We start from the raw sequence: 26,807 nt of genomic DNA on the forward strand, positions 1-26,807 counted from the left end.
GAAGCCTCTGTGTAGACCGGATGTAAGCGCAGCTTCCTCATACCTTTTAGCTAAATTGTGCTGGGCAAGTGCGTTTTTCCAACAGAAATAATAAAAAAAAACAGACTTAAATAACTATTAGTGCCTCCAATGAGGTGCCACAATAAGACAGCCCAAGTGGGGACAGTTTCTCACCTAGCATAAGCCCATATGCATACTACAATCCATATAGAGCTGTAAAGTGAAAACAAATGCCACTTCTTCTACTTAAAGGACAGATCAAAGGAAGGCACAATTTATGTGGTCAATATGGAGTACTGAAAGAGGAGGTCAGAAAACTAAGACTAATCAATTGATTAAATAGATCACAGTTCTGAACAGTAATTTCTAACGTCGATAAACCACTTTGTCACTCCATGGAAAACCGCAAAATGTCCTAACTGAAAAACCAGGAACTTTTAACCCTTTGCTATGGAGGTTAGTGCAAAATAAAGGCGGATTTCTGTGCCAGATACTTTACCACTTTTATGTATGGACAAGAACATGTAACATTTTGATTAGGTCCCAAAAGGCAGTTCTTTTTTTAAGGAACAATATTTACTTTTAAGCCCTTTTACAAAATCAAAGGCACCCATGAGGCCTAATCCACAATGGGAGTGTGCACTGATGGTAAAGTAGGAGTGGCCTGTTTCAGCAGGCTTAGAAACTTACAGGGTTGAAAACACTGCATTCACATCATAACATGGAAGACTAGGTTACCTACTGAGCACTTAACGAGAATCGCATCTACCTCAAAGAGTAGCAAGTACATGTATGTGACCTTTTAGCTTCCTTGGGGACTTCCCAGTACTTCTCTAGTAGGTTTATAGGACTATTTTCTAAAATTGACACAGCTAACTCTAAGGACAGTCTGCTATGATGAAATACACTCCTTCCCCTTCTGTCTGAAGAGATCCTGCATTACAGCGTTATCAGGCGCTGTCATCTGCTCTTTGACGGCTTCCAGGATATTGGATTCTGTCACGTATATTGTGACTACCCCATGACTGCAGTACACACTTTGAATTCGATACTCATTGGGGGGAATCTCGTCAACCCCTATAATTCTACTATTGGATATTACAAGCCAATTCTCATATGGCATTGGATTACATTTCCATCCTCGTCGGTATATTCTAATATTTGATTCCAAGATCTATTATATGTGATTTTCGTCTAGTCACACATATTGATGTACCTAGCCACGTCTTTCGCACGATACCGGATTATAACACTTACCTCTGTGGGAACATATTACGATTATTGTCCGGACTCTTTTTTCTATTCTTGGGTATATCCCCATGTGTCATTACTTGGACGTTTTATGTTTCTATACTCGTGAATATTGGACCACACGTTCATCGTATGGACTATTTGCTCATGTGCCTTGAAAAAGTCTTTGTACTTATTTGTGTACAGACGAAACACGTGTTGGCTATTCCTTCGTACATCACAAGCACTGGAGAATATTAAACCGTATCGAACATATTGGAACCTGGTTGAATCATCATTTCAATCCCGCCGTATTTGTATGAACATTAAGCGAACTAATTCTCTGAATTTATCAAATTTGTCTACACTACAACCTTGCTAATAATCCGTGTTACATTTACAGTATGATCAACTGTATCTATTACTATTAGGAGTGCTGTATAAGCCAAATCTTTTTGATAATTCTTGGCATCTGTGCTTGCACACTGCTTATTGCACTTCTTGGTAGTAAGTGCACATGGCTAACAGCACCCACTGACATTCTGAATTTTTACTTCTGCCTCCATTCTACTGTTTGCATGTTCTATTGATGTGCGGTCCATTCCCAGTTTGGGTACACTACTACCTAATCTCTCAGTCTACTTCTCTAGTAGGTTTATAGGACTATTTTCTAAAATTGACACAGCTAACTCTAAGGACAGTCTGCTATGATGAAATACACTCCTTCCCCTTCTGCCTGAAGAGATCTGGGCTGAGCTGCACTTCTACTCTGTACTGCACAGTCATGCCGCAGGTCTACGATGCAATTCTGTTGGGAAAAGGATAAAGCTTAGAATGCGTTGATCTCCATCAAGAGTGCAAACCAGCTGGGGTAAGAGCAAGATGACAAAAACTCACCTATAATTCTGAAAAGCAATAAAAACTTGTCTTTTCCCCCAAAGCATGACTAAATCTGTAGAGGACTGTAAACCTTTTTCAAATCAAATTGACCAAAACCCAGTAGGATATTATCAACTGTTACGCCTACTGCACCACTATTAGTACCAGGAAATTATTGCAGGGTTCCGAACTCAGTCTGACAAATGTGTGCTAACAGGGTGTTCCAACTATGGACTATACACCCATCTTCAACGCCACCATACACAACATTATCAACTTACCTAGCCTGCATCCAAACCTCAAGCATGCCAGCCAATCCTTCCCTGAACACATGACAATCTACAACCAATAACCAACACACTTTCAACCCATGATCCGAATGGTACAAAGGAACCAGATAGAAAATTGCAGCAGTTCTCTGTTCTTGTCAGGCTTTTAAAGCGGAAATTAAATTATACTTGAAGGGTAGCACCTTACTCAGAAATGGCTAAAGCGATTTAAACCCTAAAAGGGGTAGGGAAAATAATATATATGTACAATACTGGGCACACACATGACGGTTTTGCCCAATACTATTCCCCATACCTGAAAGAATTTTACTCAACAGAAAGACTGCTGCAGAAAAACTATATGAAATATTTATAATAATTGCCTTTCACAGTGCTGTTTGATGTATGTACAAGGTAATTTATTTTCAGTCTGTACACACGTCCTGAAGATAAGGATGCACTAAGAATTGGCAATGCCGCTATGTATGGCTTTTAGGTTCAAGTCCCTCGAGTCACTGATGAAATTAGGCCCTCAATAAGTTGCCATACATGCACTGTCACTCAATGTTGTATCATGCACCCATTCATTCACCCACTAGCTCCTTCTTGCTTTCACCCACTTACCCACCCACAATAAAATGTATTACGTAAACTCAACAAGCATACAGAAGATAAATTGAAAGAATAAATGTATAAAAAAGAAAACATGCAGCCAGTTAAACGTGCTTGGGGTATTTTGACAGTAAAAAAATAAACATAACAGTGGCCACCCATCTTGCAATGTGCTATTGTACACGGTGTCACGTAGTTAAAAAAGATCCAACAGGGCTGCCATGCTGAGAAGCAACATGTTGAGCATCTTCGACTGATAAAACAATGGTACACTAAGGGTAATAACATTCAAGATGGCTGCCAAGTTTAGAAGATTAAATTAAATGTAGCTCACTGTATATGAAATGAGTGACAAGCAAGTGGTTCAGAAACACTGACTGGGAAACTGCTGTTTGTATGTTCTCCTTTCAATGTTTTGTACATTGAAATGAAACAATAGAACATCTCATGAACACTGGAGAAGGCAGCACTTCTTAAAAAAATGAAGTTTATTTCAAACTGCAGTTGACTGCCTTGCCTGGTCACTTGTAGCTTTCTCACTTGGTATATTGACCTGCACTTGACGAGGCATTATAATGTCATAAGCAGCTCTCGTTAAAGCTTAGTGCAGGAGAATGCATGTATTTTCTGGCCACGCCCAAGGCTCTCAATCCAGAGAGGTGGTAACAAAAGAAACCTGTTTTTCATATGTGCCACATTCCTGTGCTCACCAATATCCCAAAATTATTTTAAACATGCGCGGATTCTAAAAGCACATTAGACAATTACTAAGACTGCCTGAGCAAACGAGGGCTGGCTGAAGCAGTCAATGTCTGTCGGAAGCTTTATAAGTGCAAACACAGTGACGTCACTGTGAGAGTGAATCAGCATTCCACAACTACAGGTATAGTTGGATTCAAGAGAAGGCAAAAAAAGAGGGAAACTGTAATGTTTGCGAATTTAAAAAAACAGCGCAGGACTTGTGCAATTGTGCAAAAGCTATGACCGTGCGTGTCGAACAATGCTTGTAAGTCGACATCATATGCTTACCACCACACACTACTATGCCCCCATCGCAAACAGTGACACTATGGAATTCTAGGGCATCGTAAACTTACCTTCCTGCAGTGGGAGACATCAATTTCTCCTCAAAACACGAAAGGACTTAACCCCTTCACAATACCAAGTGATCTCCATAAGCCAACGCACCACCTTACACACGGGTAAAAATACTGTCCTCCCACGAGCCATGACATCGAAACTACGGAAACTGTTTCCAAACAGGCATTGAAGACTAGGCATGAGAAAAGCTCATATTGTCATATCAGTGCCATCTAGCAATGGATACTTGCTTTGTGTCCAAGTCCCATATTTAGAAAGAAGGATGTTCATTTACATTGGAATGGTCAGAACAAAGAGGGAACCAAAAAACGCCCTGTAAATAAAATATTAGGCTTTCACAAATAGTAGAAAAGAGATTCCCTTTCAAGGCATCCATATTGTCTGTGACATTCTTTTCAGGAAAAAGCTGGGGTGTCAGAGTCTGGTTTCTAGTGAGTTTTAAAGTACACAGGAATGCAAGAGACAGTTTATTCACATGGAGATGATCTAGAACTACCCCTCACAACCCATTCAACTATAAGTCATAATGATTTGGCAATCACTTAAATCTCTTCTGTCTGTGAAATGTACTAACTAAATGCATTTTTGGAGTTTAGATATGGATACAGGGGATATTTCAAAGACATCATGTGCAGAAAACAAAGCTTGTACTGAAACAGAAATGACTCGGGCCATGGAGACCAGAGCAATCAGGTGCCGAGCTGAGCGGAAGGGGCTCAGAGACCGAAGAGGCACCAAAAAGCACAAAAGGGGAGTGGAGATGTGAGGAGCAGAGCAGAGTGAAGCACAGCAGAAGGGTAGTGCTCATGCCCTCCTGAAGCAGGGCCAGACTGGTTGCGATCATCCTAGAGCTCCGCCACTGTCAGAGGGCTGTGTCAGAGCAGTCTAGTGCTCTAGCAGCGGTGCGGTGAGGCCCAGCGGATAGAAGGCGGCACCAAGCCCAGGACAGTGTGCATAATTACAACTTGGATGGATGCATCAAGCCTTACGCACAAAGAGGGTCAGATGACAATATCATAACTCAAATTGAGCATAATCAATAATATCAACAAGATGATCTTGCTACCTCTTTAAAACCAATAGTAGACAGCATGGTTGCCAAGCCACTCAAAACCGCCACTGCCCTAAATTCTACCCTAGGACCTCAAAAACGGACGATCTCAGGATGTAAAAAATGGACGAACACTGAATTCCTACGCAGTCCATTATCTCAAACCCAAAATGAAGGCATATATGACACATGGTCTAGATTGCTAACCTCCCTTCAAGCATTGGTTGATGCTTCGAATTATCAGTCAAAGAAACTGGATGTTCAAGTTGATCTATTAAACATGAAGGCGGCTTTTACATCATGAAAAGACACCAGACTGGCAAACCTGAAGAAAGTAATTATTCGAGCCCAGGCTACTTTCAGTCTTACACCTGTCAAATGTGCTTGTGCCCTTATAATCAAACTAATTATGCTCCCAAACACCCTGGCAATACTCCTAGACGATATCCATGTATATACAATATCATCACGTCCGCAAGTCTCATGTATATTAAAGGCCCAGAAAGAAAAGAAACATGATTGAATACGAGGTAGACCTGGATAGGTCCACTGCCTCTACTCTGGAAACATTTGCTCAACACATCCAAGCTAAAGGCACGAACTAGGAGTCCATGAGTAAATCACGATTTAATGGCGAACTAGTAGGAGTCAGCCATCCGCAAGACAAAGAGGCAAAAGGAAAATCAGCTATTACAGGTAATCAAGCTCTGAAATAAATAACAAACCAAATTCTCTAATATATACTAAACATTAAAAAAAAAAGTTAAGGAAAGCAAGGTATAAAGGAGTGAGCAGGGCTTTGGAAATAGAATACAAAGGCGCCATCTACCCGATCTTTGTGGAGAAAAAAACACAAAAGGTCAGCAAATAAATAGTACCACAGTACTTAAACATCGACACTCATTTAGTGACAAAAAAACACAAATGTATCCATGCAATTTAGCCGATCTGGGGACAACATCCCAACAGGCAATGTACTCCAAAGCAAAAAAATAGAGGTCATGATATTTTGGGAGTTGGTGCAGACACTGGCACTATCAATAACCGCACAGTGGAGTCTCCCCTCTTAACCCAAGTAAGTCCCATTTTAACAACTCCAGGAAGTGATACAGTAAAGTCACTCTGCACCTCTACTATGCCAAATTCTCCAGTGGATGGAGCTAAAACCGCTGTAGTAGTGGGGTACAAAGTATTAACGGTAATTCCTTACTACCCAATTTTACTAACTAGGTCCTAGCAAATCCCAACGGGCCTTTCTCCTCTGTCCTTATGAGAAATTGTGATGGCCAGGTGGGCAGTAAATCGATTAACACACACCCCTCATGAAACCCAAGAATTCTCCAGTATCTAGATGGCGACTCAAAAAGGCAAAACGATATATTGAATAGAGGGAACATTTTGAAGCTTCTCAGTGCATTGCACTCTCTGGCTCACCTAAATAGAAGGGACATTATTTCTGTAAAATGTATTCCATCAAACAAGAAAAAATCCAAGGGAAACCACTCTGGTCATGTAGGCCACCCCAGAAATAGCGGCAATAGAATTAAAAGAAATGCACAATTTTGACATATCGGGAATAAGAATCTCCCCCTTTACTTGCCAGCGATATCGCCATTTTCTGGCAAAGGTATCAACCGTAATGCAGTCATGAGCCAAACCTCAGGTTTACTCAATCCTCAGAGAAGCACTTAGTAAAACCCCAACACAATCTGACCAAAAATGAAGTGAAAGCTCAACAACAAAATTTATAGCAAAATCCAAGCAACCCACGATGACTGGGGTTGACTTCCTTCCTTCCGCCCTACCGCCCAAAACCATGAACTTCCCCATCTAGCAAGACAAACTACAAGTCCATAGGAACCGTAGAAATGTGTTCATGGAGCATTGCAGGGCTTTCATCGAAACTTATAGCAGGTAAACAACCCTTGTTGTGGAAAAATTATGAAATAGTAGCACTTCAGGAAATCTGAGCAATGAAGCCCATCCTGATCTTAGGCTATTCGCATTATTCTACCCCCAGCAATTAAGTTACAAAAATACGGAAGACCCAAGGGTTCTGGTGGTTTACGTTTTCCTTCTCTCTTCGAGTTGAAGTTGAACATTACCCAGAAAAAGATCATGGGATTCAAGTATTACTGTTCAAGAACTGGAAGCAACAAGACAATTCACCACTAGTTTTTATCAATGTATATATTCACCCTGATTCATCTTCAAAAAGAGCCTAAACAAAACAAATAATAATGTTAATACAAGATTACATGAAATGAACATCCACACCTAGGAGGACCCTTCTAACCGGTGACTTCAACATGAACTTAATTCATACACCCGAAGAGGACGAACACCTTTCTGACAAAATAGTGTAATGGGAAATTCCCTCACAATAGCAATTAAATAAGAAATGATGGGACAACAAATGGGAGCATCTAGTCAATGAGTTGGAATATGCAGGTATGAGGGTTTTGAATCGTAGCATGATTCACGATACCCCATTGCACATTAAGTACCCCGGATCAAATTCCCAATCCATCATTGATTATACCTTTGTCTCACTTATCGCCCATGCTAAAGGAGTACAAAATAGATGCTATAATTGAGAACGATCATTTCTCTCAAGTGATGGAATTATGCTTAGCAGTTTCTAAACACTCTCTTGCGATAAAAAAAAATATCGGCTCTTTGTATACCTTGAACTACAAAAAAATAAAATGCTCAGATTTAACAATAAACCAGACTGCGATAAAAGCAGAAGAAATTTCACATGACTATGAGAGTAATCTTAGTGACCCGGTCCGACAGTGGGAGGCGTACTGCCTCAAAATAGTTTCATGATATAATAAAGATGAAGAAGGCACAAACAATAAACAAGACTAACCCCAACACCAAGGCAGGAAGAAAGCAACATGTAGGCAGGCAAAATAGAAAAAAAATCAAGCACAACAAGCTTTTAGGAAGCTCCCATCCTCAGATCGCTATCTTGAACAGCTAAGGATGACAAAAAAACCTGTAATAAGCAGCTATGGAAGTATGGAAGGAGAGGAGATTCCAAAGAGAATCTACTTGGGCCAAGTTACTTCATGATAATAAACAAAACAACTCAAAACATTTCTGGAAAATAATAAATGAAGTCGCAAGACCGACTTGCACCATAAACTACTAATATCCCTGAAAATATCTGGGCACCTATCTAACTGATGAATTAGCCAGAAGACAGCCCGTTATCGAAGGTACCACTCAAAATATAGTCCAACACAAAGGCACCACCTGGCCAAAAATCCAATCTAAAAACAATCACAGCAGGACTAAATACTTTGTGCTGTTCCTAGGAGCTACGGACAAAATTAAAATTTTACAAAACTGAAATTATAAAAATCATCAAATGGGGCAGCTGTGATGGTGCGCCAGGTCCAAATGGCATACCACAGGCTATCGACAAAGAAAATCTCCAGTTTTAGACAGACAAATTTACCACTCTATTTAATTATGTTTCCATCTCAGGCACGATTCCAGATGGCTGGGGCGGCTCTATAATAAATCCATGTTTTGAAGGTGGAGATCAGTCCAAACCAGAAAATTACTGCCTATTAGCCTTATTAGATGCGGAGGCAAAGTGTTTTGCGCCAGCTCTACAGGCAGAACTAACCTCCTGGTCCAGCACAAATAACATAATTGCATTAAATCAAACATGGTTTATGAAGGGGTTGGGGACGACACAAATATTTTGGCGTCGACGCTCATAATTGACACACTGAGAAAAAAATAAAGCAACATCTACACCTTATGTTTTATTGATTTTAAGTCAGCTTTTGAAATTAGGGCAAAGCTTTTGAGAAAGGAGACAACAACTGTATACCAACACCTGGAACCGAATGAAAATAGGCAATGGTACTTGTGTTTCAAGGAAAATATGAACTCAAAGACCTCAAACAGGGTTGTGTCCTCGCACCGTTTCTCTTTAACCTTTATCCAGCAGACCCAACAGTCTCCTGATCAGATAAATGGCCATCCTGTTCATCTGGGTCCACTGCAACTTAACCATCTATTGTATGCAGAGGACTCGTTTCTCTGCACTCTAACCAAGGTAAAGGTAGGACTACAACATCTTTTGGGATGCGCTTTCTCAATACACATGTGAAAACATGCTGGAAATCAATAGACACAAGAATAAAGTTATGACAATTTTGCCCATTAACAATCACACCCAAAATGGATCCTTACACGAGCAGGCTCTTGAGCGTGTGGAGATCTACAAATACTTGTGGGTCTTGATTGATAATAAAAGAACTTTTCTACAGCGATAACAAGAACTAATAAGGAGGAGTCATTCCCTGACAACTGCCTCCCTCACCTTATATTATAATTATGGACCCAGACTCTCGCCCATTCTGATAGTTATGGCTACAAACCTTGCCTCAACCGTTACCTACGACAATGAGGCCCTGCGACGTAGAGACTGCTATGATTGAAGGATGAATAATTAAAACATACAGACAAGTCTTCAAGATCCCACGAACCTCATCACGTGCGCAGATCTGTTTGGAATTTGGCCTTATTAAGCAAGCTATTGCCAGACAGGCTGTTTTTATCAGGTGGTGCTATAGACTCGAGCATTCTATGGAGCTACGCTAATAAAATACTGTGGTTAGTAATTGCACGCTCTTGCTGGCACCCTTTAAATCGTATTTGGAAAAATACATAGCTAACATGCAAGTACAACCTTATGGGATCCATGATTACCATGCGTGGCTTTAAAAGAATATTAAATAAATCTAAGAGGAAAAAGTCATTGCTTGAGGATAAATTAATATTGGCAATGCAATCACATGTCTGGATGTTGATACAATTTCTCGAAACCCGCACCTTATTTTGGATCCACCTACTCAGTGTTTAAAAAAATTACATTTCTGATCCGAAGGCTAGGGATATTTCCGCCACTAGTGGAGAAATCGTCCTGGCTAGCACATTCTGGGATTGCTTGCAGACATTGTTCAGCGACAAAAGAGGACCTAAACCACCTGGTTTGCATCTGCCCACAATTAAAACAAGCAAGAAGTGAACTATTGAAAACACTAACTCCAGAGGCAAACGTACATACAGACAATTATTGCCTGTCTGAACCCAGAGGACACCATGTTGAACTGGCAATTTGTAAAATTTCTCATTAGGTTCCAAACACTGTTGGACACAAGATGTGACAGCTGCCAACATTAATATCTTCGTTCAGCACACATTTGTTCAAAACTTTTATCTTTCAGTTTGTATCTATTTTAAAGTGAATTATGTACTTTACCTTCATATTTTATTCTTTTAACCTTGTATGAAACGGTTTTAAATTGCAATGGTTTAAAATAACTGACGCTAATATATCAAACTGAAATGGACTCATGGCAAACATGTTTAACTTTAGCTTAAATTAGGCATTTTCTTCCACGAACAGTGAATCAGCCGGTGAACAGAACTGTAAGAAGGTTCAATGATATTGATATTGGCACTGAGACCATGGTTATCAAGAGTGCCCTTGAATGTCATGACACCTGAAGGAAAAGAGATTAATGGTGTGGCATCGGTGTTTTCAGGCGGTCATAGGAGCACAGCAGATTTGGGTGTGAAGCTAAGCCCAATTATACCAACTGAGTGTTGGCATCCCAGACAATAAATCCAGCAATGGGATTTTATTCATGATAAGAGTACAATATCCAAGTGTACACAATCAAGAAACAGAATCTTCGTTTTGACAGACACAAAGTTATACTTTGTACATATCACGAGTTCACTCTCAATAAACCCATTGTTCTGCACTTCCTGTTTTCAAATGCTTCTGTAGTAGCAGAGTGGTCCCTCCACACCCTAAACACCTGATGTTGCCTTAAATTGCACACTAACCAAAACAAGAACATTTGGATCTCAGGCCAACAAGAAATGCAAGATCATAACGAGCCAGAATTATGTTCTGCCATGCTAAGGCCAATAGTCTACTCTAAGAGGAGGATGCCCAACACAGTGGCCTTTAAAGCCTGAGTACTGTTCCTCAACATCTGCAGAGCTGCTACATGGAAAAGAACGGAAAATAATCGTCAAGCACTACTGCCTGAATGGGAATGTAGCTTATGAGTATGTTGAACCATTCTTTGCAGCATGTTTTCCAAATGTAAGCAACTCATCCATATATCTCTACCAATAAATATAAGTATCATGCCCTGCGTACTTATTAAAATTCAGCCATGTGTATCTAAGAAAGCCCGAATGTTGGAGAAACACACAAAAAAAGAAATTGCAAGAAAGAGGATTTTCAACAGCAAAATAATATTTTCCTATTAGCAAAACAGCTGTTATGAGTTGGAATAGTCTTTCCAATCGTCAAAATGGATCTGTCAGCCCATTACAATTCGTAACAGGAGAAGGTGTGAAAGGGAACTATGTAGATTAGGCCTTTAGTTACCCACCTGTCTCTACATTTCTTCAGCTTCAGTATCTTTGAAAGATTCAAATCAGACTCCAGGTCCTCCTTCACCCGTCCCCTTTTGAGGGGACTGACCTCTGTACATTTATATTGTGAAAACTAAGCTACCATAACCTGTAGAGGGAGTTGGGTGCGGACTACACCCGCCTCAATAACAGAATTTTGGACAGTTTACGATGAGGTGAATCTGTGAATTTAAAAACATTATTGGTACCCTAGAATATGCCTAGAACTGTTTACAGCAATATATAAAATGACGGAGGACTCCAAGGCAGACAATGGGGAATGCCTTTAACAATTGAGTGCTGGATAACTCACAGACCAACAACTGCAACACCAGCACTGTGAAGCAAGTACAATAACCATAACCTGTCCTCAACAATAAGACAAGGTACAGATATCAGAAAATCTAAGTACAATACAAGATGTCAAAGAAAATCAACAGACGCTATTCTGAATCATGAATTAAAAGTGTGTGCTCCACAAGCGACACATTGTAAACACTGTTGAAATTAAGATGGTCGAATAGCTGGTTCTGCTAAACTGATAGAAAAAAACAATTTTCTCACATTTGATCAAATCTGTAAGCACAGAGTTTATGAGTTTCAAGCCAATTGTTGCTTACTCTGAAGATGAACGATGGCAGGAGAACATGTCTAACAGGTATATGTGCGGGATTCTAGCCCACAGAGAAGTGAACGGCCAAACTATCTAAAAGACCAGAAAAATGCATTGACAGTTTTCGCGTCCTGTTTTTCTCTGCTTCCGGATCCACGTTTTTGACTAGTCAAACCTAACCCAAGTTTGGCAGATTAAAATTTTATAACGCTACTCTAACTCTACAGCTCACATTTGTAACACCTCCCATTTGTGGTCCTATTTTAGATAGTTTATGGAGAACTAAAGGAAACTTAATATGATGGATTGATGTACTAAAATAGCTTATTGAAACACAGAATGTTTAACTTAACTCTGAAAACTGAAAAGAGTTTTAGAACTACTAATGAATATACAATGGTTGGGTAGGATCATTTTCTGTATTATTAAGGCGGTTAAGACACTACTTGAGACTTCAGTGCCAAGCAAGTATTGTGTTGCATTATCCAATTAGTTAAGGAGCCCAGTCTGGGTACATAAGATGACAAACTGAAGGTATGCAATTCCATCACAATTGCACACTATACTTAAAACAAATTGCTACACTAGTCCACATCTGCAAGCTTTAAGTGTTGTGTCAGTTGTCAGTACAATTAAAGAACGCACACAGGTGAGCTTTGCATGCACAAGCAGTACCCAAGCAACTGTGGCTTAATTAAGCTCCTAAAAGCCCCCAGGTGTTCTACAACATATTTGTTTTTCCATTGAATTATCTAAACAATACTAACCAGGGTCAGGATCTTCAAGCTTCTCCTTAAGGCGTGGGAAGGCAGGGCGGAGGGATTCTGGGTACTTCAGAAAAACTTTGTACATGATCAAGACAGATTTCTTCCTGATATAAGGCTTTGTGTGGGACATCTGTGATTAAAGAAGATTTAGTTAGTATCACAAACAAGCCACACTGCTGAACAGGTTTCACTTGTTAACATCCAACGGGGAGAAATATATCAGGGACATTAAAAAAGCAACATTAGTAGTAATGAAGTGATAAGACTTATACAACTGCCAATCAGTTCTGCATACACCCAATAAACACTCATGTAATTAGCATAACCCCTTGTAAAATAGTTGAACCAAAATAGAACAAAAATATATTAGGTGCTGGAAATAACACAGGTGTTAATGGAACAAGCCAGTTAGAGTTTATCCCACAACAGCCAAAAGACAGCTGAATATTTTTGTGATGCCCACCCTCCGTATGAGAACAAGAGTTTAACGGCGAGATTGACGGGGTTGGTGTTTTGGGTGGCTTTCAATACACTTATATGCAACATCAACCAAGGGATCCCGACAGGTGTGATGATTTGAAATGGACTTGTCACCTACGATTGAGTAACCTCATTCTATCCCAAGAATATGCCAAGAAAACAGGATTCACTATCAGCTCCTGAAAGCACATTGATTTACAACATCTAAAATAACATCATTAACGACAACATGGTGCATCGCGGGGGTCCGAATTATAGTTAATTGACACATCTATAACGGTTTAATTTCAGTGTTCTTTTTAGTTTAAAATATTACGTTTAGACTGGCATGTTCATCCAACTATAATGTCATTTTAAACTTGTGTTTTCAGTGAAAATAGAACATAAATAAATAGGTATAGCTATAAATATAGATATACAAAAATGCAATGCTAAAAGTCCGTATTGAAATGCAACATGTTGTAAAGGGCAACGCTCTGTATAAAATGTGTGGTAATGGCATCCGTTGTAATGTATAATATTCGCTAGGCAGTCCACCCTGCCTAACCAAGAAATAATTCCAAGACTACGCCTTACATCTCTGAAAGAAGATGGAGAAGGCTGCCCCAGTCGTCCCACCAGGGCAACAAAAAAGCACTGAAAGTGACAGGGCAGGTCCACAGACCGAGAGATGTGGTGGTACCACCAGACTGACAGCGATGGGACTGCGCTGTAGCCCACAGTATCAAGTGCTGCACTGTGCTCACAGTGCTATGATTGCTCAGTGGCTGAAAGTGTTAGTGCCAGCAGTGGCACATAAAATGCTTGCAGTACACAGCAACAGCCTTTCCTGCAATCATTATTTGAATCTCTTACCATGGATTTCTTTCCTCTAGCTTCTTTGTTTTTACCAAATGTGTCTTTTTACGTCAGGTTCTCGTACTCCATCCAGAATCTTTGAATGAAAAAGGAGAACGTGGCTCCATTTCCCTAGTCAATTTCTGGTAGACCCACACAATCTATTTCCATCTCTTCTTCCACTATAAAAACAAATGACTTTTTCCACCTCATGCTCCTCTCTAATTCACACCATATTTCCTCAACCTTAACTTATAAAAGGTTATTGTAACTTGTTTATTTTCAGAACAAGTCCAAGTTCCACCTGCTATACTGAAACCAAGATCTCTCTCACGATCACTCCTTAATAATGGAGAAGACTATTTGTTGGGTATGGTTCTCAGTCAAATTTGGTTGACTTAAGCAAAAGAAATGAACACAAGCTGCAGAAACATCCATAGGGAACAAGAATAAAGATCACAGAAGTAATAGTGAACCATCAATCCCAGACTGCAAATTTCCCAAAGAGGGTGTGCTGCCGCTCTTACATTTTTAAAAATGTTGAATGCTACAAAGGGACTAGGAAACTCTTATTAGGTATTAACTTGCGAAGAGGGGCTAGAGAGGATTCAGTTTAAGAAGCACATGCGAAGACTGGATCTTGTTGTTCACGGCTAAAGGTTAGCATTCAGTGTGCGGGTTTCCCTATGCAGGTTGACCACGTTCTTAAGTTAAAGTCACCTCAGAGTGCCTCAAGTCAGTCCTGGCAATGCTATGAATTTTTATGGAACCCCTCATTTTTTTTTTTTTTTTGAAAACCTTTATTGACAGTTCAATAGAGAACAAGTATGGGCCTACAACCCCCCGGGGCCGGCCGCTAAGCAATCAGAGCAAAAACAGGCAAGTATAAACACAGGCAGCACATCGGGGAGCAGAATCGTGATGCTAATACTGTAAACAGCGTAGGTAGGGCACCAGGAGAAAAAGGTTTTCGTTTTATAATGAAACAAGGCAGAAGGATCAGGTGCCAGACTATTTTCAAACAGCAATTACAGGTATGCAGAGTAATAGACGTAAACGATTTACAGCAATCTATTAGGTCAATGGCGCAAACACAAGAACATCAGGATGAGGAAGAGTATCATAAGCAGTAGCGCCTGCAGTCCCCCGCCAGAACTCCCGGAGAGCACCCCGGAAATTGTGGTACACATGGAGCGGCAACGAGTCATAGCAAAGGAGGTGTATCACACTGATCCCAGAAAAAGAAAAAACAAAAAGAATCAGAGAAGAAAAAGGAGGCCATGGATAAAGAGATAAAAGACGAAAGAACCCCCTCCCCCAACCCCCCACCCTGCACCTCTGCAGAGGAGTACGGCCCCCCCCCCAGCAGTGTGCCTGTCGCCCTGGAACCAGACCCGAAATATAGGAGAAGAGGGAAAAAGAAGTAGGAAAAGAACCCCACCAGACGGGGGGGTGGAGAAAGTATTAATAAACTGGAGGAGGGCCTTCAAAACATACCCCCGGCTTCTCCCTCCCGCACGGTAAGTTTCCCCCAAAGTGAACAATAAACAGCACAAAAGCGATCTTCTCAAGAAAGATGGGGAGCACTATGCACCTATTATGCTGTTAGCTATGCCAGGAGAGCACGCCACCCCTGAGCCCGCCCGTCCACTAGATGACCACCCCTGAAGGATCCGCCTTATCCCTGACCACTCTTTGGAATTCTGCCCATGCCTACCCCTCGACCCAGCACCATATCCGACGTTCCAAGGTAGAGGATTGTCCAAAAACGTCCGAGAAGCGACGCACACAGGTGGGGTGGAAGTCTCTGAACATCAACACAGTCCACAGCGTGGAGAAACAGGCTTCCCAGTGCTGCCCCAGGATATGCACTGCACTCAAGGTCCAGGAAGGCAGAAGCAGCCAAAGCAGACAATAGTTGCTGGAGTTGTCCCTGGGTCGCAGGAGGGCACGTACGGGACGAGGCTACCACACCCCACTCAGGTCCAATGCCTCCGGGACAGATCGGGCCCTCAGCTGGACGAACACACTGTAGCATACTGGCCTGAGTGTCCAGCTGTGCACTAACCTCAGGGGTGGCCGCCAAAGTGTTCTCCTGTGCGCAGTGTGGGTAGTCCCTATGTACGTGCGGACAGGCGGGCCGCCATTGCCCCAACGCCGACGCCACACCGTCGAGCTTACTCCCCAAGACCCCGACACCATGAATCAAGGAGGAGTGAAGAGCACCAAGGGCCTCGAGGAGGTCGCCGTACCCCAGCACAGCTCTCTGCGATCGCGCCGCCACACTCCCAAAAGTCGCACTCTCACAAGCCCGCTGCGACCCAGCGGACAGGATGGTAGGCTTCATCGCAACAAGATGGCCGCCAAGTATGCCCGACCCTCACCGGGGCCGGGACCCTGGGACAAGCGTCTCGATGGCCACGTCGCTGGTGACCGGGTTCCGGGGGCAGGCGAAAAGTTATCCGTTGCGTGGTCACGGGCAACAGTCGTCCCCACTACGGACCCGCTCCCGTGAAAAGCCGGGGGCGGCCCGCAATGATCAGGGCAGGATACGGGCAGCAGCCGGGCAGCTCACCATCAAAGGCAGGGGCAGCCACCGGAGGATCTGAGAATTGCACCCACGGGCATGCACTCGGACCGCTACACTTGACAGTAGAAACAACCACGACGAAATGTAGGCCGAGTTTGGCACCGCTCCGGTGGACCGCCTCCGCCCAGTCACAACAGGCCGCTGTTGTTGAACTGCCACCCGGCCACGGCGTCCACTTGAGGTCCCGGCTCCAGGGCCGCACAGGCCGCAAAGTTCAAATGCTCGTTTCTCCGGCGATACCGCAGCCAGAAACCTCGGAGTCACACAGTCGGGTGCCACTCTCCTTCAGAAACACGACCGCGTAGCACAGGTTGAGGATCTCGTGCAGGATATCCGTGCGGGATGCGGAGGTTCACGGAGCCGGGAGTCTACGCTGCCGTCCCGGTCGCCATCTTGGCTCCTCCCCCGGAACCCCTCATTTTTAAGGGCATCTGACCAAGCCCTAGTAAAAGCATACTAAATTCTGCAGAAGGCCAACAGCAGCCACATTTCACCCTTTACTGGTCCAAATCATGTAGAACGTTACGTGCAAAAAACAAATGTATAAATTAATTTAGTAATTTTTAAAACATACAAATTCAAAACAGCTCATATATTTTTTTACCTTATCTTCCAACTAGCAACTCAACATAAGCAGACATTTTGTCATGACAGATTAACAGAAGTTGAGGAAACTAAAGATGCTAACTCACCAGTGTCATGATGTCGTTTGCCAAATCTCGGGCAAGATCTGGAGTAACAAAACAGGACAAACCAGTCAGTGCTACACCCGTATCGTACTGAGTAGGGCTACTTAAGTCCTAAAAATGGAAAAGAATTATAAAAGAAATGTTTTATACATTACTTTGTAATTGAACAGTAGGAAAAATATATATAGCTTTTAAACATGAAAACTTAACCCAGAGTTTTCCAATTTAGTCCTTTGCAGGCTGATCCAGAGCAGACTGTCTGAATTACTACTGAATAAATTACCATCTATTAGATTATTTGTATCTAAATTTATTTTGGATGGATATTCAGAAAATCTGCTCCGAGCTGCCCTCCATGAACCACCGGTTGTAACCAATCAAAAAAAGAAATGACATTAGATGGCGGACACAAACATTAAAAAACAAACCTATGCAAGTCTGATACAGGAGTTTAAACTCAGTATGAGCGTTGTAGGTAACGCAATTCTAATCTTTCTATTTGTTGATGACAATTACACTTCACTATCCGTGATGATCAGCTGCAGAGGAATCAGAAGCAACAACAGTGGTCGCAGAAAACAATATAAGTAAATATATACACGAGAGCAAGGAAACTAGGAGGCATTGCTAAATGTGACAAAATTATGGTTTTGCTATCTGACAAAAATGTTTTTATTAGTAGCATTTGGTATCCTCAAGTCAGATTTCACTCAGACCTAATCCAAAAGTCTACCTCAGCTGATTCATACAAGTACACACAGTTTGCAAATCCTCATAAAATATTAGTTCCAACAATCTGATAGCAGATTTTGGAATCATTGAACGAGATGCAAGGACTCAAAAGAGTGCATCCAACTAAAAGACTTGGGAGGCTGGAAGGTGCTGATTTGTGACAGTAACATTCTCATAATCTGGCCTTTTCAAATTCCTAACATTTGAAAATTGATCAAACACATGAGGATCAACAGATGGGAAGAGGATAATCAGGCTGCAAGATAATGAGTTTAGATAATTTATGGATCAAACTAAGCATCTAGTCTGTTCAGGCATACACTGTAGGAATGCTTGTAGACTGCATGTGACCTTTGCTCAAGAGGTTGCTTTACATATCGGCTAGATGGATTGAGGCCTCTGGGACACGCATCAATCACAGTTGGTAGCAGAGGCTCCCATTTTGGCAAGGACAATCTGTGAATGTCCCAACAGTGCGAAGAGCTTGACAGGGTGATGACTGAAAATGCCTCTTTTCTCAAGGCAAAAAAAGTAAGCCCAGGATTATCCAATAACAGTAAATTCCAAATTTGATATTCGCAATATTGAGATATTTATTTTACAAAGTATTTAGGAAAAATTATTATTTAACACACACAAGTGGGATGCATATAAAAGAACTCTAGAAACGGTTTATATTGTAGAAAGATACCTAAAAAAGAGAATTTAAGGAAACCCATCCAATTTCAAACAATCACATTAACATCTCAAAGAAACACAGGGAGAAGAGAAGCTTTGATGTTTGCTTGCCATTCACACATGGTGAAGGCAGTAGGCCTTGTTTATTTATTATGAAACACAAGTATATGGGCCTTGAAGGGTGGATTGCTATTGCTCTGTGTTAAAGCTTGCAACCATGTATTATATCACAGATTACATTTAAAGGCAGGATATTGGGGGTGATTATCCTCTTTTGAAAACCCTATCAGTACAGTATTGGACAATAATAATTAGTGCTAAACCTGTTTTGGAAGGTCCAACAAGTTACTGTAATCAAAATGCATTACAATACATACAAACTACATTATATTAGCTATCCATGTGACCCGAGTGTAACATGCCATATATTACCATTGTTGAGTGGGGGAGGGGCCAATTCTCTCAAGAGGCTTTGCCTCAAGTTTTCCAAGCTTTCCCTCCATTTCATCGATAAGCTAGACCTATTGCCAATGCTTATTATTTATTTAACTTTTTTTCCATATACAACATTCACCACACAATAGTCGATTTTAAGTATTCTGTACTTGGTAAGCTGATGGGGAGCAGAAAAGAGTACTGCGATAAATACAGTAACAGACCACTGGCGAAGTATAACGATGTGTCTTCAAACCTATTTTGTAATAAATATTTATATTTTCAGACCTGCAGGTACACAGCTTTCCACAAGAATAACAGGATGGTGAAACAGACACTAACACCGAGAAAAAGACACTGGAACAAATAAGACCTCTGGGGCAGATGGGCATAGGGACAAGAGATGCCGACGCTAGGAAATGGAGACACGACACCACAAAGGAAAACTGAGACAGGGGACACCTACAACATTAAGGAGGCATGGGCAAAGGTGCAGGAACTAAGTAACAGCTCAAAAAGGCAGAGTTACTGGCTGACTTTGACTACGCCAATCCCAACGCTCACGCACACAAAAACATAACACCAGAAAATACAAAATCCAAAGGATAAAACAACCCAAAGTGAAACTAAAATTAAACACCTCAAGGAAATAAAAAACAAAACTAACGACAAAGTGAAACACAAAGCAAAAAGCGCTAGGAAACAATACTGAACACAAAAATAAACTAAAAACAAATGATGTATAAAGAAAAATATGGCGAAAGATTGAAAGGGCCACGAAGAGGAAACACAAAGGAACCCATGGCAGACCACAAAACAACAAAACCCAACATATGAACTGTTCAATTTATATCCGCACTAATAAGTGTCTTAAGAAGAATGCCACTACAAAACTATAACATCATTAATCCGCTAATAATTCGGATTGCTACACACAGAAAATACACTTTTACAGGTGTTATGAAAATGATGAGACCATCCTGCAAAATGTGTTGAGGAACCACTCATATTCAACTAAGGCTGGCCCCTCATAGATGTACTTGTGCTAAGTGGGGCACAGCGGAAAGCGGGAGGTCCACATGCACCGCCCATGGAGGAGGCACCATGACCGCTATGCTTCTGGTTTAAGAATGTAGCATTAACACCACAAGCAATAAATAGAATATGAGCAGATCAAAAGGTTACACTTCAGAACTAAGATGCTAGCCTAGAGTTTTGCAATAGGGGACAGGAGTCATGTTCTCTCTAGGAAGCCTTAAGGTGCAGCATCTGCAACACTGCCTAGTAGGTGCACCCTGGTTTGCTTCATCATTTCATTCAAACATGAAAGACAGTATGCAATGACAGACACTTACCTTTCGAATTTGATTGGTTGTCAGCATGATTACATCAGTGCCTTCGTGGAAACACTGAGAGGCAGCAAGGTATCCGATTCGCTGTTTCAAAAACAAGAGAATAAGTATCGTGGTCAATTATCCATTCCCTTATAAAATGTATTTGAGCAACAACGAACACTCCTGCTGCAGAAGAGGAGCATTAAACAGAGTGTGAACAATGCAGGTTATTATCCGACAAAAATAACATTCTTTGATTTGCTCTTGTTAAAACTCCACATTTAAGAAGTTCAATATTTGGTGCCAACCCCAGAATGGACTAAAGAATTGATCCAAAAAGACGAGGGGTGTGGGGTGATTGATCTGGAAAAATGACGACTTTTCAATTACTTCTCGGGTTATTATAAGAAAAGCCACTGTGTAAAGCTGTATGAAGATGCGCCACAAAAGTACACTTCTGAACTACCATCAAACCATTCAAGAAACAAACAAAATAAGATGAATCCAAGGATACATAGGAGTGGCTGTATATAATTTGTACAGTTTTGAAAATACTTGCTGCAGATTTGGGGTTACCACTGCATATTTGATGGACCTGTGTATACAGAAACACTGACACCTTTTTCTTAAGAAATCTGTGGCCATCCTAAATAATTCAAAAGCTGGCTAAAACGGATGGCACATGAAGGAAAGCAGACGTTTGCTCTACAAGGGGAGAAGTAGCGGCATTCTGAGTGTTGGAGACCTTCAAAAATATTCTTGGGTGAAATATACAGAATAACCTCCACTAAGAGAGAGTGAGACAAAGTTGAGAATTTTTTCAAGCACAGCTATTTCTTCAGCTATTTAGCTCAAATAGGTCTCATATCTACAGCAAGATCACATATGGAAACAGTAGTAGAATGACAGCAAAGCCTGGATACCATTAGACTGTCCTCGGACTTTAAAATCACAACCAGTTGGAGTAACACAAGATTTATCCGCAGACAAACACAGTTAGAGGATTCATCCCAGACACCCAACTTGATCCGTAAAAAGACTATGCAAATTGCAGAACCTACTAAACTGATACACGTATAACCAGATGAATAAAAGGTTCACCTCTCACAGCCAGCTGGACAACGGAGGACTCTCATCACACGATACTGAACAACGACTAAACATTTAAGTTGAAAAGATAGAGAACTCACTCTCTGCTGGACAGATACAGAAATAAGTCACTTACTACAGTAAGGTGAACACAATCCCCAAAAACCCAGCTAATGACACACAGCAAACATTACCCTAGACAAGCAGCTGTATATAAACACAAGGGGCCCTTATACAACAAACTTGACAGGCACACAGGACTCACTGTACATTTCAGACACAAATTACACAAAACACGCCATACAAAGCCTCAATTCATAGAAAAAGTTGGACACTGACAAATCCACAAACTCAGACAAAGCTAGCGACACAAACACTCCAAGGCCCACTTCAATTATTCACACAGAGAAAGCAACACCCGCACACAAGACGACACAAAACGTGGATTGCAGTGAAATGACACAGGAAGCACAAAGCAGATTATACCTTGAAAGTAAATTTTGACGCACTCATCACTTCAATAATATTGAAGGCCGCCCAACTGATATCATAGCCGAGCATTTGAAGCTGTAAAATGGAAAGAGATCATGTCATTAAGTGCCATTATTTCAAATGTTTTTAATTATTCATGTATTGTTTACATTTTCTCCAGGCATGCTACATCTGAAAGTACAGTAAGCTAAAGCTAATATGAAAGATGGGGCTAGTATAAAACGCCCAGTTCACTTTAGGGAGGAAGTAAGAGAACATGGTTTCAACAGTGCAAATGACTAATATACATAAGTGAGAAGGTGGCAGTCACTTCACCTTGTGCAAGACGTACAGCGAGAATCTTGCTCTGTGCGAAGCCGTTAGACTAAACCATAAACAGATACGGACCAGCCTGCAGGACATGGATAGTTTAGAAACCCTCCCAGGTGGATGATGAGATTTGTTCAACCAAGACCGCTAACTAATGCTAAGGGGTTGTGGGGACTTGGAGGGAAGTGTACAATGCCTCTACAACAGTGGCAAGTTCTGGAACTCACTCATGTCTACTTTTGAAGAATTTGAATGCTTGCAAACTTCCAGCTGTCATACAAAATATACTTGCCCACGTTGCATTTTTTCCCCAATTATGAAATTATTCAGGACAGCCTAAAATGTGAATAGTATTTGTAGAGCAGTTGTCTGTAAGCTTCCTTGGAGGGAGGCTGAAATTCAAAATTTAACTTGGTATGGATGCATTAATATTTTTTAAGAGCCGAAAAGCAGATTTGTGTCAATTATATTCTATGTCAACAATGGATCAACAAGATTAACAAGTGGAATTTCACTGCTACAAATAAATGCGATGTAAAGTCTAAAGCCTCCAAATTTTGATTTGAAGCTACTGGATTAACACGCTATTATATAAGTCATATAGGACTCTGGCTGAAGCAGTCTGTAGGTCTTCAAAAGTGTATTAGACATCTCAGCATACGCTCTGTTGATCCAATAAAAAGCTCAAACACAGTATAAAAAAAACTTTCTACGTGTACTAAATTCACAATAAATAATCACGTCTCCCCAGATGCACCATGTTCGATGACTGGCTAAGAATGCATTATGCAGTAGTCATTTTAAATCAGCATGCCTTTGGCTTTTGCAGGCTTTAATGCAAGATTGCACCAGGCATCAAGCCAAGCTTCATTAATACATCAAAGACCAGTCTCTTGATTCATGTTTATGTGAAATTTAGCTTCGACATTCAGAGCTTGTGTGTGTCACCTGATCCTAGATGCAAAAAACTACCGGGTAGAAGGCAGAACTGCAGTTTGATCTAGAGATGTTGGCCTTTTGTGCGCGTTGTTGCTGTGAATAAATGGAGCACTCTGTTGCTGAAGAAAAATAAAGTGTTCTGTTTTATTTAAATAGCTCAACCAAAGGCAACTCTGTGGTTATCTTGTAAACAGTGACTTCTCTAAATAAAAAGCCCTTACTAGCTTCATACTTTTAATGTTTTGTTTAATTGTAAGCTGTGCAGTTTTCCAAAGCACTTTAGAAGCCATGCACACGGCCATTTATTATAAGTTTAAGTGCACATATGTTTTCCAACTTAAAAGAATCTACATGGAGTTGCATCCTCAGAGCTACTAACATACTGAGGTGATCACTTATCTGGCATACGTACGTAGGTGAGCTTGCAGACCGCATTTGCCTTGACGGCAATGTTGTCCTGTTTCAGTTCCTGCTTGATCTCGTCGATGCAATTGGAGATGTACTTGGCCTGAAAGAGTCATAAGAGAAGTGGTTTATTTAATTGCAGCACAGTTCAATCCCAGGGGTACTATTACATTTGAACATCAATGTCTGAACAGAGTGTTGCTATGCTTTGCGAAATCTGCCAATAAAGATGGGAACATGACACCATGATTGCCCCCGGATGAACACATTGTCAGCACAGTATGCAACCCAGGACATGTTACCAAGTGTGAGGGTGCCTGTAAAAAAGGCATTTAGGGCGTGATGTATGTGCAATTTGCCGTCAGTGTGGTAATTTGCAAAGCAACCCTTGTACTAATAGGTCATTTTGCAAAATACCGATTCGTAGTGGGTCACAATTCGACCTACCTCATGAATATTAAATAGGTAGATCGCAAATTGTGACCCACTAAGAACCGCAGCTATCACAAGAATGGGGGGCCTGCTGAGGTCAGCAGAACATCATGTCTGTGATGGCTTTTAAATAAAGCATTTGTTTCCCTTTATATGCAACCTATTTTCCTTAAAGGAAAACAGGATGCATTTGGATGCAATAAAAAAAGTGCAATTTGTATTTTTTAAGAATAGGCAGTGGCCCACTGGATTACTGCCTACTCTTAAATAAATCTTTTTCTTTAGATTCCAAAGGGGAAGGGGCTCCTTCGAGAACCCTTCCCACTGACAAACAGGTTACGACCTCCTTTAAGGTTGTCAGTAAAATATTAATGTTTTGCAATTACGTTTCGGTCACATACATTAATACATACCACTACGATTCGTTATTTGGAAGGGACGCCCCATACACTTCTTTCAAATGCCAAATCGGTATGAGGTTGCAAACCCAAATTGTGATTCGATAATGTGCTGCTGAATCACAGGTTGGGTTTGAAATATTAGAAAAAGCCTTTTTATGGTCGCAAACGACACGATTCTGCAAATGTTAAAAAGGTATTATTGAAACTGTAGAATTAAGGGAGCTGGGTGCGCCTGTGGTGGTACTGAGAAAACTGACGAGAGATTAGGTTGGGTAGAGGAAAAGGAGAGTTATGTGAAGGCAACTCTGGAGACTGCTGAACCAAACCACAGAGCAAATATTGTCTTTCCTAGGGGTTGTAGATTTTTTTTATTTGTGAATTAATCCGGAATTTAGCAGACGGAAAAGTTTGACAAAGGTATGAGATCTGAGTATACAAACGAATAAGAGAAAGAAGGTACATCTTTAAAGGAAAGAGTTAAGACAAAATAGAGTGTTGAATTGTATGAAGCACAAAGGTTAAGGGTGAGGACTAGAAATACTGATACATGTGGGCTAGGCCTCAGCTATTCCAAGAGATAAAGGAGAAAGTCACTATCACTTGTGTCCGGTTACTGAAAATAGCAGCATAAAAATGTAGTTAAAATGAAAAACAAAACTCTGCAATTATTTGGGCAACTGTGAAGCTGAAGATATTGGTTTGGGTTACCAGATCTGCTGTAGGACAGATCACAAAGCCTTAAAGGAGCAGTTGACACATCGTTATGTCCTGAGGATCAGTCGGGGTGCAATACGTAGGTTTTATACGTTGTGTGTGCCTGGATCAAGTACTCAAGGAGCTGACTGTTACTCAAGGCTCCTGAAAAATAAAGCTAATGAACGTGAAATTAAAAAGAAAGAATAGTTGAATACATTTTCAGTACAACAGGAGATGTCACATCAGAAGCGGGACGACGGAATGCGACCGTCGGAGCTACTGGAATAAGGCTTGAGACACATTCAGAAGGACAGACGTTTGAGAAGGAAGGAAGGAAGTGAAGGAGTATGGATACTGGTTGGTTTAAGAGGGGTTGTGTGTCGTGATGGAGAATTGCGTTTAGAGGAGGCAAATCAGTCCGTCAGAATAAGTAATGAAACAGCTGATGGATAAACGTATTGAGAGCCTTTAGGAATGGCGAAAACCAAGCCTAAGATTACAACGGATTGTCTGTGGCTCTAAGTGATAAGAAGGTATGAAGAGTGATAAGAGTGTGTAGAGTTCATAGTGTGAGCAAAGATTCCTCGCTTCAGTATGTGGGAGTTGACCCATCTCAAGTTGGAGAGAGTTATCCTAGAGATCATAGAGTCATTTGGGTCTTTGGATGGCCAGCCCTGTTACAATCTTGTGTTGCTGGTTCACCACTGCAAACGGCAAGAGTTATGTAGGAAGTCTCAACAATAAAATGCCATTGATTTTGACTGAGATTTTCGAAAGCAAAGGGCTCTCCGGTTTAGTATCGTCTGATCGTGCTTTTTAATTTATACGCAGGAACCAGAGGATATTTTCAAAAACAAGGGAATTGTACACGCAAGTATGTTTCATCACCCGAAGATTAATCATTTGGTTGTTAGGTTTAATACTGCCCTGAGTTACGGTGGTGCAGATAAGCACAAAATGAAATGAAAAGTGAAAAGTAAATGTATATAGCGCGGTTGCTGCCCAGAGGCGTCCAAGCGCTAGAGGCCAGAGTGAGTTGCGTGCCAGAGGAAGGAAAAAGAATAGCAGGAAGTTAATGAGGGGCATTAAACAAAAAAGTCTTCAGCTGTTTTCGAAAAGAGAAGAGATTGGAATTGGACCTAAGATAAAAAGGGAGTGAATTCCATGTCTTGGCGGCATTGTAGGCGAACGTCCTGCCGCCAGCTCTTACCTTTTTTATTCTGGGGACTGTGGCCATACATGCCTGGCTAGAGCGGAGGTCTCTGCTGGGTTGGTACTGTTT

General features: G+C 41.1%; 1 protein-coding gene across 2 annotated transcripts in view; it reads right to left on the reverse strand.

Moving 5' to 3' along the window:
- Positions 1-26,807, reverse strand: part of AP3D1 (adaptor related protein complex 3 subunit delta 1) — a 293,074-nt gene that overhangs the window by 219,249 nt on the left and 47,018 nt on the right. For both annotated transcript variants that reach the window (XM_085636830.1, XM_085636829.1), the window contains exons 2-6: positions 24,004-24,099; positions 22,338-22,418; positions 20,784-20,864; positions 17,587-17,694; positions 12,988-13,117 (exon numbers count right to left, since the gene is read on the reverse strand). In XM_085636830.1, the coding sequence (XP_085492956.1) occupies positions 12,988-13,117; positions 17,587-17,694; positions 20,784-20,864; positions 22,338-22,418; positions 24,004-24,099 (496 nt within the window). The remainder of the gene's footprint in view (positions 1-12,987; positions 13,118-17,586; positions 17,695-20,783; positions 20,865-22,337; positions 22,419-24,003; positions 24,100-26,807) is intronic.

This window comes from Triturus cristatus, chromosome 12, assembly GCF_964204655.1.
Source record: "Triturus cristatus chromosome 12, aTriCri1.1, whole genome shotgun sequence".
Lineage (NCBI taxonomy): Eukaryota > Metazoa > Chordata > Amphibia > Caudata > Salamandridae > Triturus > Triturus cristatus.